The following is a 17,982-nucleotide window of genomic DNA, read 5'->3' on the forward strand; positions in this document are numbered from 1 at the left end:
CTCACAAAGTTCCAATGGCAGGTCACTTGAGTATTTTATAGAAATGCAGGCTAAAATATTGAAATATTTTTATTGGCCAGAATTGCATAAAGACATGATTAAATTCTGCCAGATGTATCACACATATCAGATATTGGGAAAAACCCAATCATCTATTAAACCTGCTCTCTTTATTCCAATACCAACTTTTGAAGAACTGTTTAGCAGAGGCTTTATAGATTGTGTAGGATCCCTACCTAATACCAGAAGTGGGAATTGATATCTTTTACAATTATGGATGTTTCAACAAGATTTCCTGAGGCAGTGCCTTTGGGAAAAATTACAGCAAAACTGGTAGCGGAAAAGTTGGTTCAATTTTTTACAGGGTGTAGATTACCTAAGGAAATACATTTTATGTATAAATACTCAAAGAAGTAATGACTGGTTTGGGAATAAAAAAATTAAGTCTTAAGCTCATTATCCATGATCACAATGAGCATTAAAAATATGGCACTAAACTTTTCAGGACCTTAATTAAAGTCTATTGTCAGGAAAATCTAAATTATTGGGATAAAGGAATTCCATTTTTGCTGATTAGGTTTGAGTTAGCAGGGTGGAGCCCTTTTAAAACGATATATGGGCATGATGTGAGAGGACCTCTTATATTAATTAAAGAACAATTTATTAACCATAGCTCAGACTACACTTTTGACTCGCGTGTCTAATTTCTGGGAAAGATTAGTGTGAGAGTTTGCCAAAGAGCAAAAAAAGAAATTGTTCAACAAACCATGAAAGCTAGAGTTTGAAATTTTGTCGCTTGAGTCAAGGTGTTTATTTTGCTATCTGTGTCTCGTGAACCGTTCGAAGCAAGGTTCACTGGACCGTATCAAATCAAAAATGAACTTGATGATCTTGATAACATAATGAGTACTGCAGACAGGATGAAAAGTCAGCAAATGTGTCACGTTAATAAGTTAAAACAATATTGTAACAGGGAAGATAGGATAAGAGTGTATTCGTAGTGGTAAAAGATATAGGGAGTGAAATAAAGTCAGAACACTGAGAATGAATCAGAAGTTGAAAATTCTAAAGTTACCCTCCAGCAATCAGATTGGATAATACAAAGCTGCTCAAAAAATTAGATGTAATATTACGTTGTCTTCCAGAAAACTGTCCAACTGATTTACAAAAAAGCAGTTACATACTCAAGAATCTATTTGTGTGACTCGACAAGGGAATAAATCTCTGACGATACATGATAATGTAGGGGATGCATTATCCATAAAGGAACATCCTTACAAAATCCAGAGAAGCTCACCCAAGTGAGGGAAGAGGTCAAGTTCATGTTGGAAAATTATATTATTGGACCAAGTCACAGTAGCTTGAGTTCCCTCATTGTAATGGTACCAAAGCTGGAATGGGTCACAGCAATTGTCTATCGATGATCGCAAAGTTAATGTGGTAACAAAGGTGGATTCATATTCACTTCCATGATTAGAGGACTGTATTGAGAAGATCGTACAGGCAATGTTCATTACAAAAATTGATTTATTGAAGGGATATCGGCAACTTTAATCAACCAAAACAGCCAAAGAAACATTGTCTTTCATACCGCAGATGAATTTTATCAATGCCTTTTGGAAAGAAAAATGCACCAGCAATGTTTCAAAGATAAATCAAGAAGGTTGTTGAAGGATTCTGCTACTGTGGTATATATTGACGATTTGGTTGTGTTCAGCCAAACCTGAGAGGAACAGGTACAGAGAACAGGAGCAGGGATGTCTTGCTGCAATTACACAGGGCCTTGGTGAGGCCACACCTGGAATATTATGTATAGTTTTGGTCTCCTTAACTGGGGAAGGATGTTCTTGCTCTAGAGAGAGTGCAGCAAAGGTTTACCAGACTGATTCCTGGGATGGCGGGACTGGCGTATGAGGAGAGATTAAATCAGTTAGAATTGTATTCGCTGCAGTTCAGAAGAAACCTACACATTCTAACCGGACGAGATGGGTTAGATGCAGGAAGTATATTCCCAATGATGGGTGTGTCCAGAATCACGGATCACAGTCTAAGGATTCGAAGTAGAACGTTTATGACAGAGATCAGGAGAAATCTCTTCACCCAAAGAGTAATGAGCCTGTGGAATTCATTACTACAGGAAGTAGTTGAGCTCAAAACTGCAAAGCCGTTAGATATAGCACTTTGGGCGAAGGAGATCAAAGGATATGGGGAAAGCGGGATTAGGCTATTGAATGGGATGATCAGCCATGATAATGAATGGTGGAGCAGGCCTGAAGGGTCAAATTGCCTCCTCCTATTTTCTATGAAGACATGAACAAATTGTTTGATTGGTTACAAAAGCCAATTTGATCATAAACTTGATTTAAAAAATGAATTTACCAAAGCAAATCTATTTGAGGTACACTATGGGATAAGGCCAAGTAGCACTTGAGGAAGGAAAACTAAAGTTTATCTTCGATTTTCCAGTGCCTAAAACAAAATGGGGTTATGTTGTATATCAGCATGAATGGATTCTATTGGAAGCTCATTCTGAATTTCAGCACTGTACGCCCCTGGCAAGCTTGTTCAAGAAAGGCAAGATGTTTGAATGGACAAAGGAGTGTCAAAGTGCCTATAACAGCTTAAAAGCTGCACTGACTACAACACCAGTTTTAACGACAGCAAATTATATTCAACCATTTTGAACTGGCTGTTGACACATGTAGATGTTGATGGATATGATGGGGATCAAACAGTGAATCAGTTAGTTTTCTCAAAAGTTAAATTCTTGTCAGCAGAAATAATCAGCTGTGGAAAAATAGACTTTTGATTTTGGTGTTGGCTCTACAACACTTTGGCAATCCACATATCTTTTTTTAAAATATTTTTTATTCTCCTTTTTCACATTTTCTCCCAAATTTACACCGAAAAATAAACAATAATCAGTAACGAATGTAATATCAATAACAACGATCCCATCCTCTCCTCTCACCAAACCCCAGACATTAGCCCGCATGTCAGCACAAACAAATGACAAAAAGGAATCAGGAATCACCCATAGTCACCATTAACACATACAGTCCCTCTCTCCCCCCCCCCCCCAACCCTCCCAGCACCCCCCCCCAATGTTCGATGTGATCCAATTTCGACCGTGCATAATGAATAATGCCCATGAATTGTAGAACCCCTCCATCCTTCCATCCGTTCAAATTTGACCTTTTCAAGGGTCAAGAATTCCAACAGGTCCCCCGCCACGCCAGGGCACAGGGTGGAGAGGTTGATCTCCAACTTATCAGGATCCGCCTTCGGGCAATCAACGAGGCGAAGGCTACAACATCTGCCTCCATGCCCGTTTCCAGCCGCCGTTTCTAAACCCGGCTGGTCCGTTACCCTGAATATGGCCTCCCGAGGGCCCCGGTCTAGTTTCTCGTGCACCACTTTAGAGATTACCCTAAGATCTCCTTCCAGTAATCATCCAGCTTTGGACAGGACCAAAACATATGAACGTGGTTTGCGCTCCCCTCCCCCACCCCCCACCCTCCCCTCCGCAACGTTCACACACATCTTCTACCCCATCAAAGAGCCGGCTCATCCTTGCCCTTGTAAGGTGCGCTCTATACACCACCTTCAGCTGTATCAGCCCCAACCTTGCACACGAGCTGGAGGTGTTCACCCTCTGGAGCACCTCATACTAGAACCCCTCCTCCATACCCCTCTCCCAACTCTTTCTCCCACTTTGCCTTGATCTATTCTAGCGGCGCCGTCTCCTCCTCCAAAACAGCCTCGTAATCCGCCGGTACTACCCCCTTCTCCAGTCCCCCTGTCGTCAGCACCTCCTCCAGCAATGTGGAAGCTGGCTCTACTGGGAAGCTCTGGATCTCTTTTCTGGCAAAGTCTCGAACCTGCACGTATCTAAATGTTTCCCCCTGCTTCAGCCCATACTTCGCACCCAGCTCCGTCAATCCCGCAAAACAACCCCCAAGGAACAAATCTTTTAGTGTCCTAATTCCTTTCTCCTCCCATCTTCGAAAATTGCCATCCCACTTCCCTGGCTCAAATCTATGGTTCCTCCGAATCGGCATTTCCCTTGACCCTGCCCCCAACCTGAAGTGCTGTCGAAACTGCCTCCAAATTCTCAACAAAGCTATTACTACCAGACTCACTGAGTATCTCCCCAGAGCCGTCAGGAACGGTGCTGTCGCTAGCGCCTTCAATTCCCACCCCCTCCCCAAACTCTCTTCCATTCTGACCCACTGGGAGTCAACCCCTCTGACCCAGCTCCGTACCTTCTCCACATTCGCCGCCCAGCAATAATACATCAGGTTCGGAGGGCCCAAACCCCCTGTCTGCCTTCCTCTGTAGTAGCACCTTTTTAATTCTGGCCACCTCCCCGCCCCATATAAACGAGGTAATCGTCCCTTTAATCTCTCTAAAAAATGCCTTTGGCAGGAAAATCTGCAGGCATTGAAAAATAAACAGGAATCGCGGCAGCACATTCATTTTAACCGCCTGTACCCGACCCGCCAGTGGCACGGAGAGCATCCACCCTCCCACCAAACTAGAAATGTTGTACCTACAGAGCCCCCCCCCCCCCCCCAATCTCGAGCACCCCCAGGTACCTAAAGTGTGTCCCTGCCTTATGGAATGACAGCCCCCCCGCTCCTGGCCAAGACACCAGGCAATCTACATATCTAACAACTCTGAAGAAACCTTTATTTATACAGATCATAATCCTCTAATCTTTTTAGCAAACTTTCATGCCAAGAATCTGATACTATTTCATTGGAGTTTAATACTATAACATATAATTTTTAAAGCAGTTATATCGCGGGAAGTGTTAATGTCATAGCAGATGTTTTATCAAGAGCAAATATGGCACAACAAAATGGACTTGTGTGAAATATGAATTTCTAAAAGTAGTTGGGATCTATCAAGGTCTATCAAGAAGTTCACTCTGGGATATGACTAGTATTAACATCGACTGGGATCATAACACTGAACCAGGGATAAAGGTAGGGACTTTGAGAAGAGGTGTCGGATAATGTGTTTCACAGAGTCAGTGACTTATCACCAATGATGTAGGGTCATTTGACAAAAGAGTAAGCTGAGAGGCAGGGCGGCACAGAGGTGAGCACTGTTGCCTCTCAGCATCCCAGGACCCGGGTTCAATTCCAGCCTTGGGTGACTGTGTGGCGTTTGCACTTTCTCCCCGTGTCTGCGTGGGTTTCCTCCGGGTGCTCCGGTTTCCTCCCACAGTCTAAAGATGTGTAGGTTAGGTGGGTTGGCTGTGCTAAATTGCCCCTTAGTGTCCAAAGATGTGTAGGTTCGGTGGCGTCTATAGAGATAGGTTGGGGAAGTGGGCCTGGTGGGTGCCCTTTCTGCACTAGCATTTGTATGTTTCCGTGGAGAGAGTTTTAAAAAAAAATTTAGAGTACCCAATTCATTTTTCCCAATTAAGGGGCAATTTAGCGTGGCCAATCCGCCTACCATGCACATCTTTGGGTTGTGGGGGCGAACCCCACGCAAACACGGGGAGAATGTGCAAACTCCACCCAGAGCCGGGATCAAACCTGGGACCTCGGCGCCGTGAGGCAGCAATGCTAACTACTGCACCATCATGCTGCCCTCATGGAGAGTTCTATATGCAGCATTGACCTAAATATTATCCTCCACTAAGGAGAATGTTTATTTAAAGTTGAAGTTTACCAAACCGTCTTGCCTCCAGCAGCTTCTATCGATCCTGACCAAGGACAGCCTCAGCTAAAACCCACAACAAGGTTAACAGATTCAGTACTGTATATGATTGAATTTAATGAACATGAGGAACCTGGAATTAATATCCTGTTAATTGTCATTGAGTTACAGGTATTTTCCATACATGGTGATAACGCTATAGCTGTCTTATTGCAGGAGGCCAGGTGTCACCTAGACAGTTAATGGGCACTTAAGGAAATAAATACACTTGCAAAATCAGGTTAAAAATGCAGTCTCCCTTGATGTACTTTGTTAAACAGGATGCTTAAATATGCATTCTACCAGAGTTGTTACATGAAATTTTAACAAGTGAGCAGACTGTGTCTGAAATTTGAATATTCAGGTAACGCCAGCATGGTGGACTGAATGGCCTCTTTCTGTGTTGTAATATTCTGAATCTGTGAATAGGCTGCATCTTTTGGCATGTATGTAATTTCAAGAGATTGAGCACATGTTTTATGCTATGTGTCTATTGTAGCTTTTAACTTGAAAGAGTGGCTTTAATTTAGTTGATAAGCTTGAAGTGCTTTTATTTCTTGCAACTGTGGTTAAATTTAAGCATCTTTGAAGTTCTTTATTTGTTCTGTAATGAATGAAAATGCATACATTTCCTTTGTAAAAACAGATATGTATCAAACTTTGATATGAAAGGTTGCCCTCTTATCCCTCTGGTGTCAGTGAATATTTTAGGTGCCCTGTCTTGTGTTTCAGGAAAGCAGAAGAATACCTGCGCCTGTCAGAGGTAAAGTGCACAGGATTCTCTGCCCATATGACGGCAACCAGCCGCGCAGTGATGTGTCTTGACCTTGCAGCAACTTCTCTTAAACATCCACTTGACAAGGTAAGCCTAAATGGGTAAAGTAGTTGGGATATTGCAATTTGTATTAAGAGCTGTACATTGAGGAATCAGGTCAACACTCAACTAGCTACTCCATAACTGGTAAGGTTGTTGACTTCTATATTTTGATGTGAAGCACAAGCTGTTTCTTATATTGACCGAATGACCACACAACAAGTGTATTTGTTCAAAGCCTGTTTATTAATAACACAAGACTTATTACTATGTGCAATAATACACGCAACTATGCATTAAACTAGACCTAATAACTAAGATGACCTTCACTTAACTTCGGGGTGACCGGCTCTGTGCGAGATAAGGCCTTTATCTGTGTCCACATGGGTTGGTTGGAAGTCTTCAGGTTCATCTCGACTGGGCTCGTCCTTCAGGTAGTGATTGCGAGTCCTTGAACTTGGCTAGTTGATATGCTACAGTGGTCGCACACAGGCCGGTCCAAAAGAGGCGTCCTTTCGGTTTGCAGTTCTTCATATTACCCTGGGCTTTCGCGCCTTCATTGAATCTGTCCAATTAGGGGGCGGATACCTCGGTAGCTGGGCGGGTCCTAGCTACCATTATCATTGAGACGTAGGCCTTTCCTAATAAGGGAAGTGGCGCCAGTTAGTCTGCTACTGATGTAACTCCTTGATTCAAACTCTATTGTCCTGGGGGAAATGGTGATTGACTCTTAATGGATGCAAGTTTCAGTCAGGTCTGGCTTCCTTGCACAATACACAGAAGCTGTGTACCTGTCTATGTCCAAGCTGACCACAATTCCCATGGTTCTTTGCAGGTGGCCATTTTAGATGACGACAAGGTGTAGCAACTTGCAGCTACTACAGCTGTGGCCTTGCTCCATGTCCCGACATCATTCGACTTATTTTCTGACAACCTATCCAGTATGAGCAGGAGCGTCTGCAAAATAAATAATGGAGAGACCTAGACCATTTGTGACCCAGACACTGACTCTATTCCACTGCCTGGCAGCTGCCTGAGGCTGAACCAGAGGCAAACCTGGTGTCTTACCTAACCCTGAAATTAGCTTCTGAACACCTATCCACAGCACCAGTAAGACTGCTATTTCCACTTCTGCACCATTAGCTCCCTCCACTCTCTTATATCTCCTCCATTGCCTCCAGATTCTCAGAGCCGCCACCACCACCAGACTTGTGGAGTGTCGGGCCGGCGAGAACGGAAGAGGTGCCGTTATCTGTGCTCCCAACTGGTGTCTTTGCATCACGCCGCCTCCATCCGCTCCCATGCCAACCCCTCCCCCACTACCCACTTCCTAAGCAGGCTACATTAGCCGCCCAATAGTAATTGCAGAAGTTCGGCAGTGCCAACTCACCCTCCCCACGGCTACACTCCAGCAACTCTTTCTTCACTCGCGGTGTTTTACCCGCCCACACAAAGACCGAAATAACCTTATTCACCCGCTTGAAAAAGGCCTTTGGGATGAAGATGGGGAGGCACTGAAAGACAAACAGAAATCTGGGGAGGACCGTCATTTTCACGGTCTGTACCCTCCCCGCCAGTGATAGCGGGAGCATGTCCCATCTCTTTAAGTCCCCTTCCATTTGTTCTACCAACCGGGATAGGTTTAACTTGTGCAGTGCCTCCCATTCCCAGGCCATCTGGATTCCCAGATATCGAAAGCTCTTCCCTACCATTCTAAGCGGCAGCTCTCCACCACTCCACTCCACTCTCCTGTCCTCTTGCCCAGATTGCAAACATCTCACTTTTCCCCATGTTCAATTTATACCCCGAAAAATTGCCAAATTCCCCCAAGGTTCGCATTACTTCCCCCATCCCCTCCAACGGATCTGAAATATACAAGAGTAGGTCATCTGCGTTAAGTGAGATTCGGTGCTCCACCACCACCCCCCCACCCCCGAACCAGCCCTTTCCAGTTCCTAGAGGCTCTTAACGCCATGGCCAATGGCTCTATGGCCAGAGCAAACAGTAGCGGGGAGAGAGGGCACCCATGCCTCGTCCCTCGGTGTAGTTTAAGGCACCCCGGCCTCAGCCAGTTCGTACGCACACTTGCTACTGGTGCCTGACAGAGCAACCGCACCCAGTCAATAAAATAAAGCCCTCACCAAACCCAAACCTTCCCAGCACCTCCCACAGGTAATCCCACTCCACCTGATCAAAAGCGTTCTCCGCATCCATCATAACCACCACCTCCACCTCCTCTCCTCCTTCTGAGGGCATCATAATAACATTTAAAAGCCTTCGAACATTGGCCTTGAGTTGCCTGCCCTTTACAAATCAGGTCTGGTCTTCCCTTTTCACCCCGGCACACAGTCCTCTATCCTTGTGGCCAGTATCTTAGCCAGCAGTTTGGCGTCCACATTCAGTAGAGAAATCGGCATGTATGACCCGCATTGCTCCGGATCCTTCTCCTGTTTCAGGATCAATGAAATCGAGGCCTGCGACATTGTTGGGGGGAGGACTCCCTTCTCTCTTGCTTCATTACATGTCCTCACCAGCAGTGGGCTCAATATCTCTGAAAACTTCTTATAGATTCCCGGGGCCTTGCCTGACGGCATGCCCTCCAGCCCCTTGATTATTTCCTCAATCTCAATTGGGGCTCCCAGCCCTTCCACCAGATCCTCAACTACCCTCGGGAACATCAACTGATCCAAAAACTGCCTCATCCCCTCCACCCCAGCCAGGGGTTCCAACTCATATAATTTACGATAGAAATCCTTAAACATCTCATTCACCCCCGCTGGGTCCAGGACAGTATTCCCGCCTCTACTCTTTACTTTATCTATCTCCCTGGCCGCCTCCCTTTTCCTGAGCTGGTGCGCCAACATTCTGCTTGCCTTTTCCCCGTACTCATAAATCGCCCCCCTTACCTTCCTCAACTGTTCCACCGCTTTCCCTGTGGTCAATAGCCCAAACTCCGCCTGTAACCTCCGCTTCTCCCACAGTAGCCTCTGAGTATCTCCTGTCCATCTGGAGAATCTCCTCCACTAACCTATCCCTCTCAGCCCGTTCCGCCTTTTCTCTGTGGGCCCGTATCGAGATTAATTCCCCTCTGACCACTGCCTTCAGAGCTTCCCAAACCCTTGTTGTGGAGGTCTCACCCGTATCAGATGTTTCCAGGTACATAGAACATAGAACGATACAGCGCAGTACAGGCCCTTCGGCCCTCGATGTTGCACCGACATGGAAAAAAAAGACTAAAGGCCATCTAACCTACACTATGCCCTTATCATCCATATGCTTATCCAATAAATTTTTAAATGCCCTCAATGTTGGCGAGTTCACTACTGTTGCAGGTAGGGCATTCCACGGCCTCACCACTCTTTGCGTAAAAAACCCACCTCTGACCTCTGTCCTATATCTATTACCCCTCAATTTAAGGCTATGTCCCCTCGTGCTAGCCACCTCCATCCGCGGGAGAAGGCTCTCGCTGTCCACCCTATCTAACCCTCTGATCATTTTGTATGCCTCTATTAAGTCACCTCTTAACCTTCTTCTCTCTAACGAAAACAACCTCAAGTCCATCAGCCTTTCCTCATAAGATTTTCCCTCCATACCAGGCAACATCCTGGTAAATCTCCTCTGCACCCGTTCCAAAGCTTCCACGTCCTTCCTATAATGAGGCGACCAGAACTGTACGCAATACTCCAAATGCGGCCGTACCAGAGTTTGGTACAGCTGCATCATGACCTCATGGCTCCGGAACTCAATCCCTCTACCAATAAAGGCCAACACACCATAGGCCTTCTTCACAACCCTATCAACCTGGGTGGCAACTTTCAGGGATCTATGTACATGGACACCGAGATCCCTCTGCTCATCCACACTACCAAGAATTTTACCATTAGCCAAATATTCCGCATTCCTGTTATTCTTTCCAAAGTGAATCACCTCACACTTCTCCACATTAAACTCCATTTGCCACCTCTCAGCCCAGCTCTGCAGCTTATCTATGTCCCTCTGTAACCTGCAACATCCTTCCGCACTGTCTACAACTCCACCGACTTTAGTGTCGTCTGCAAATTTACTCACCCATCCTTCTGCGCCCTCCTCTAGGTCATTTATAAAAATGACAAACAGCAACGGCCCCAGAACAGATCCTTGTGGTACGCCACTCGTAACTGAACTCCATTCTGAACATTTCCCATCAACTACCACTCTCTGTCTTCTTTCAACTAGCCAATTTCTGATCCACATCTCTAAATCACCCTCAATCCCCAGCCTCCGTATTTTCTGCAATAGCCGACCGTGGGGAACCTTATCAAACGCTTTACTGAAATCCATATACACCACATCAACTGCTCTACCCTCGTCTACCTGTTCAGTCACCTTCTCAAAGAACTCGATAAGGTTTGTGAGGCATGACCTACCCTTCACAAAACCATGCTGACTATCCCTAATCATATTATTCCTATCTAGATGATTATAAATCGTATCTTTTATAATCCTCTCCAAGACTTTACCCACCACAGACGTTAGGCTCACCGGCCTATAGTTACCGGGGTTATCTCTACTCCCCTTCTTGAACAAAGGGACCACATTTGCTATCCTCCAGTCTTCTGGCACTATTCCTGTAGCCAATGATGACCTAAAAATCAAAGCCAAAGGCTCAGCAATCTCTTCCCTGGCTTCCCAGAGAATCCTAGGATAAATCCCATCCGGCCCCGGGGACTTATCTATTTTCACCTTGTCCAGAATTGCCAACACTTCTTCCCTACGCACCTCAATGCCATCTATTCTAATAGCCTGGGTCTCAGCATTCTCCTCCACAATATTATCTTTTTCTTGAGTGAATACTGACGAAAAGTATTCATTTAGTATCTCGCTTATCTCCTCAGCCTCCACACACAACTTCCCACCACTGTCCTTGACTGGCCCTACTCTTACCCTAGTCATTCTTTTATTCCTGACATACCTATAGAAAGCTTTTGGGTTTTCCTTGATCCTACCTGCCAAAGACTTCTCATGTCCCCTCCTTGCTCGTCTCAGCTCTCTCTTTAGATCCTTCCTCGCTTCCTTGTAACTATCAAGCGCCCCAACTGAAACTTCACGCCTCATCTTCACATAGGCCTCCTTCTTCCTCTTAACAAGAGATTCCACTTCTTTGGTAAACCACGGTTCCCTCGCTCGACCCCTTCCTCCCTGCCTGACTGGTACGTACTTATCAAGAACATGCAATAGCTGTTCCTTGAACAAGCTCCACATATCCAGTGTGCCCAACCCTTGCAGCCTACTTCTCCAACCAACACATCCTAAGTCATGTCTAATGCCATCATAATTGCCCTTCCCCCAGCTATAACTCTTGCTCTGCGGGGTATACTTATCCCTTTCCATCACTAACGTAAAGGTCACCGAATTGTGGTCACTGTCTCCAAAGTGTTCACCTACCTCCAGATCTAACACCTGGCCTGGTTCATTACCCAAAACCAAATCCAAAGTGGCCTCACCTCTTGTTGGCCTGTCAACATATTGTGTCAGAAAACCCTCCTGCACACATTGTACAAAGAACGACCCATCCAATGTACTCGAACTATATCTTTTCCAGTCAATATTAGGAAAGTTAAAGTCTCCCATAACAACTACCCTGTTACTTTCGCTCTTTTCCAGAATCATCTTCGCCATCCTTTCCTCTACATCTCTAGAACTATTAGGTGGCCTATAGAAAACTCCCAGCAGGGTGACCTCTCCTTTCCTGTTTCTAGCCTCAGCCCATACTACCTCGGAAGAAGAGTCCCCATCTTGCATCCTTTCTACCACCGTAATACTGTCCTTGACTAGCAGCGCCACACCTCCCCCTCTTTTGCCCCCTTCTCTGACCTTACTAAAGCACCTAAACCCCGGAACCTGCAACAACCATTCCTGTCCCTGCTCTATCCATGTCTCTGAAATGGCCACAACATCGAAGTCCCAGGTACCAACCCATGCTGCCAGTTCCCCTACCTTATTTCGTATACTCCTGGCATTGAAATAGACACACTTCAAACCACAGACCTGAACACTGCCGCCCTCCTGCGAAGTCAAAACTGTGCTCCTGACCTCTCTACTCTCAATCTCTCGCACCCCAAAACTACAATCCAGGTTCCCATGCCCCTGCTGAATTAGTTTAAACCCCCCCAAAGAGTACTAACAAATCTCCCCCCCAGGATATTGGTGCCCCTCAGGTTCAGATGTAGACCATCCTGTCTATAGAGGTCCCACCTTCCCCAGAAAGAGCCCCAGTTATCCAGAAATCTGAATCCCTCCCGCCTGCACCATCCCTGTAGCCACGTGTTTAATTGCTCTCTCTCCCTATTCCTCATCTCACTATCACGTGGCACGGGCAACAACCCAGAGATAACAACTCTGTTTGTTCTCGCTCTGAGCTTCCATCCTAGCTCCCTAAAGGCCTGCCTGACATCCTTGTCCCCTTTCCTACCTATGTCGTTAGTGCCAATGTGGACTACGACTTGGGGCTGCTCCCCCTCCCCCTTAAGGACCCGTAAAACACGATCCGAGACATCACGTACCCTTGCACCTGGGAGGCAACATACCAAACGTGAGTCTCTCTCGCTCCCACAAAATCTCCTATCTGTGCCCCTGACTATTGAGTCCCCAATTACTAATGTTCTACTCCTTTCCCCCCTTCCCTTCTGAGCAACAGGGACAGACTCCGTGCCAGAGGCCCGTACCCCATGGCTTACCCCTGGTAAGTCGTCCCCCCCACAAGTATCCAAAACGGTATACTTGTTACTCAGGGGAACGACCGCAGGGGGTCCCTGCACTGACTGCTTCTTCCCAGTCCCTCTTACAGTTACCCATCTATCTCCAGTCTTTGGTGTAACTACTTCCCTGAAGCTCCTATCTATGACCCCCTCTGCCTCCCGAATGATCCGAAGTTCATCCAGCTCAAGCTCCAGGTCCCTAACACGGTTTTTGAGGAGCTGGAGTTGGGTGCACTTCCCACAGATGAAATCAGCAGGGACACTGACGGCGTCCCTCACCTCAAACATTCTGCAGGAGGAGCATTGTACTGCCTTCCCTGACATCCCCTCTAGATTAAAAAAAAACAAGAAAAAGAAAAAGAAAGGAAGAGCTTACCTGATATTACCTCAAACCCTGATCCCGCTGAAAGGTAAGCAAATTTAAAGGCACTCACTCACCTTCACGACAGGCCCCTGCTCCCGCTTCCCAACCACCGTGGGGTGGGGGGGTTGGTTAGAGGAGGAGGTAGGGTGGGAAACACTCACAAAGTGTTTCGGGTTTAACTGTCACTTGCCAACAGCCCCTCCACAAACCACCTTCAACTTAGGCTGACCGCACTGCACGTATGCAAATTTCCCCAGAACAGCTGATCAGTAGCTCTGCTCTGCTGCCCTCTGCTGGTTGCTTGCCTTTACTCAAACTCCTTGGGTCTTCTTCGCAGGTTCACCTTCAACTTAGGCTGACCGCACTGCACGTATGCAAATTTCCCCAGAACAGCTGATCAGTAGCTCTGCTCTGCTGCCCTCTGCTGGTTGCTTGCCTTTACTCAAACTCCTTGGGTCTTCTTCGCAGGTTCACCTTCAACTTAGGCTGACCGCACTGCACGTATGCAAATTTCCCCAGAACAGCTGATCAGTAGCTCTGCTCTGCTGCCCTCTGCTGGTTGCTTGCCTTTACTCAAACTCCTTGGGTCTTCTTCGCAGGTTCACCTTCAACTTAGGCTGACCGCACTGCACGTATGCAAATTTCCCCAGAACAGCTGATCAGTAGCTCTGCTCTGCTGCCCTCTGCTGGTTGCTTGCCTTTACTCAAACTCCTTGGGTCTTCTTCGCAGGTTCACCTTCAACTTAGGCTGACCGCACTGCACGTATGCAAATTTCCCCAGAACAGCTGATCAGTAGCTCTGCTCTGCTGCCCTCTGCTGGTTGCTTGCCTTTACTCAAACTCCTTGGGTCTTCTTCGCAGGTTCACCTTCAACTTAGGCTGACCGCACTGCACGTATGCAAATTTCCCCAGAACAGCTGATCAGTAGCTCTGCTCTGCTGCCCTCTGCTGGTTGCTTGCCTTTACTCAAACTCCTTGGGTCTTCTTCGCAGGTTCACCTTCAACTTAGGCTGACCGCACTGCACGTATGCAAATTTCCCCAGAACAGCTGATCAGTAGCTCTGCTCTGCTGCCCTCTGCTGGTTGCTTGCCTTTACTCAAACTCCTTGGGTCTTCTTCGCAGGTTCACCTTCAACTTAGGCTGACCGCACTGCACGTATGCAAATTTCCCCAGAACAGCTGATCAGTAGCTCTGCTCTGCTGCCCTCTGCTGGTTGCTTGCCTTTACTCAAACTCCTTGGGTCTTCTTCGCAGGTTCACCTTCAACTTAGGCTGACCGCACTGCACGTATGCAAATTTCCCCAGAACAGCTGATCAGTAGCTCTGCTCTGCTGCCCTCTGCTGGTTGCTTGCCTTTACTCAAACTCCTTGGGTCTTCTTCGCAGGTTCACCTTCAACTTAGGCTGACCGCACTGCACGTATGCAAATTTCCCCAGAACAGCTGATCAGTAGCTCTGCTCTGCTGCCCTCTGCTGGTTGCTTGCCTTTACTCAAACTCCTTGGGTCTTCTTCGCAGGTTCACCTTCAACTTAGGCTGACCGCACTGCACGTATGCAAATTTCCCCAGAACAGCTGATCAGTAGCTCTGCTCTGCTGCCCTCTGCTGGTTGCTTGCCTTTACTCAAACTCCTTGGGTCTTCTTCGCAGGTTCACCTTCAACTTAGGCTGACCGCACTGCACGTATGCAAATTTCCCCAGAACAGCTGATCAGTAGCTCTGCTCTGCTGCCCTCTGCTGGTTGCTTGCCTTTACTCAAACTCCTTGGGTCTTCTTCGCAGGTTCACCTTCAACTTAGGCTGACCGCACTGCACGTATGCAAATTTCCCCAGAACAGCTGATCAGTAGCTCTGCTCTGCTGCCCTCTGCAGGTAGTTCTGGATGGACTTGTTAACCCACCCACAGATTGCTTAGTCCGCTAGCAACCCCACATCCAGTCTGCACAGCGGGCATTACCCTCTCTCCACACTAACCCGTAGATCCACCCAAAGCGGGGCATGATCCGACACTGCGATTGCCGAGTATTCGGTATCCACCACCTCCGGTATTAGCGCCCTGCTCAGGACGAAAAAGTTGATGCGAGAGTATACCTTGTGGACATGTGAGAAAAAGGATAACTCCTTGGCCGTGAAAACCTCCATGGGTCTACTCCCCCCATCTGTTCCATAATCCCCTTCAATTCCTTTGCCGCAGCCGGCCTCCTCCCTGTCCTGGATTTTGACCGGTCCAATTCCGGGTCAATTACTGTGTTAAAGTCTCCTCCCATGATCAGGTTATGTGACTCTAAGTCTGGGATGTTATCTAAAACCCGCCTCATAAATTCCATCATCCCAATTCGGTGCACGTATGTTCACGAGTACCACCTGGACCCTCTCCAGCTTCCCACTCACCATTGTGTACCTACACCCCCTTGTCTGACACGATTCTCCCTGCCTCGAATGCCACTCGTTTGCTGATCAAGATCGCTAACCGCCCCCCCCAGGTCTTTGAGTCCAGCCCTGAGTGGAACACTTAGCTAACCCTTTCTCAATCTCGTCTGGTCTGTAACCTTTAGGTGTGTCTCTTGTAGCATTGCCACGTCTGCCTTCAGCCCCCTCAAATGCGCAAACACGCGAGCCCTCTTGACCGGCCCATTCAGCCTCTGACGTTCCAAGTAATCAGCCTAGTCGGTGGGCTTCCAGCACCCCCCCCCCCCCCCGGGCAGTCGCCGTTCCCAACCTCCCATTTGTCCCCTAGTAACAGTTCCTCCCCTGTCAGCAAAGCAGCTCTCTCCCCCCCCCCCCCCCCCCCCCCCCCCCTCGCAACAACACTACAAACCCAACCCCCCAAGTCAAGCTCCAGCTGCTGACCCATGCTGACTTGATAGCACCCGCCCTGGACACATCCTCCCCACATGGATAAACATTTTAAAAGCATCACATTCCCCAGTAAACAAACATCAGAAAAAACAGTGAAGAAACAGCCACTTTAGAAAAATAATCACCCAAAAAGCAGAACCAACCCCAAAGCCCATCCCCCCCTCTAACCAGCTCCCTGCAAGACAAAGTTACCTTTAGCCATCCAAACAGCCCCTTATTACACATAACACTACTTATATTTATACAACCCAGCACAACAAATCGCCGCCACAGTACTCCTCCAAGGCTTCAGTGTCTTTTAATTCGCCTCCAGCCTCTTTTCTTTAATAAAAGTCCATACTTCGTCCGGTGTTTCAAAGTGGAAGTCCCGTTCCTCATGTGTGACCCACAGGCGGGCTGGGTACAGCATCCCAAACTTCACCCCCTTCTTAAAGAGGGCCGTTTTTGCCCGATTAAACCCAGCTTGCCTCTTGGCCAGATCCGCGCCCAGGTCCTGGGCTTAAAAACTTTAAAAAAAAACAACGCTGTGGTACTGCAGACCTGCGCAGCTCACAGTTCTCCCATTTGCTGCTCCGTTCCTTCTTGGCCCACCGCAGACCGTGTTCCTTGTCCAGGAAACGGTGAAAGCGTACCACCATGGCCCTCGGCGGCTCGTTCACTCGGGGCTTCTTTGCGAGTGCTCTGTGCACTCTATCCACTTCCAGGGGCCGTGGGAACGCCTCAGCCCCCAACAGCTTCTCCAGCATGTCCGTCACATAAGTCCTCGCATCCGATCCCTCACTGCCTTCAGGGAGGCAGACAATTCTAAGATTCTGCCTCTTGGACCTGTTCTCCAGGTCCTCCAGCTTCTCCTGCATTCTTTTCTGGCAGTCGTTATCATCTCCACCTTGGTTTCCCGCACGGTTATGTACTCCTCGTGCTCGGACACCGTTTTCTCCACCACCTTGGTCGCTCTCCTGTGGGTCTCTTGAATCTTCACAACTTGATCAATCGAAGCCTTAATCAGGTCCAGCCTGTCCTTCTTCAGCTTGGCAAAGCAATCTTCGAAAAACTTCACCAGCAGCTCTGTCAACCACTGTGTCATCTCCCCGCGGCCCTGCTTCTCCGCCATGCTTTCCCACGTTACCAGCTACGTTCGCGTCTTCCTTATAGAACTTTGGCTTCTCACACGGCCACTTCTGGTCCAATTCTCCATACACCAGAGGGGGATTTCTCCTTACTATCTTACTCTTCACCGATTTATCCCATAAAATCCAGAAAAAACCGGGGGGGGGGGGGGGGGGGGGCAAAAGTCCGTCACAGGCGGGAGATATCAAATGTGCGACCTACTCCTCCATGGCCGCCACCGGAAGTCAATTTTCACTTTTCTTAAGAACTAGGAGCAGGAGTAAGCAATTCACCCCTTCTCGTCCACTCAGCCATTCAATACGATCATGGCTGATCCACTCTCAGCCTCAACTCCACTTCCCTTCCTGTTCTCTGTAACCCTTCAACCCATTA

General features: G+C 47.5%; 1 protein-coding gene across 2 annotated transcripts in view; it reads left to right on the plus strand.

Annotated features, from left to right (window-relative positions):
• The window catches only part of orc6 (origin recognition complex, subunit 6), a 35,294-nt gene that overhangs the window by 1,275 nt on the left and 16,037 nt on the right, over positions 1–17,982 (plus strand). For both annotated transcript variants that reach the window (XM_038806636.1, XM_038806637.1), the window contains exon 2: positions 6,445–6,574. In XM_038806636.1, coding sequence (XP_038662564.1) covers positions 6,445–6,574 — 130 coding nt within the window. The remainder of the gene's footprint in view (positions 1–6,444; positions 6,575–17,982) is intronic.

The sequence above is a fragment of the Scyliorhinus canicula genome, chromosome 9 (assembly GCF_902713615.1).
Source record: "Scyliorhinus canicula chromosome 9, sScyCan1.1, whole genome shotgun sequence".
Lineage (NCBI taxonomy): Eukaryota > Metazoa > Chordata > Chondrichthyes > Carcharhiniformes > Scyliorhinidae > Scyliorhinus > Scyliorhinus canicula.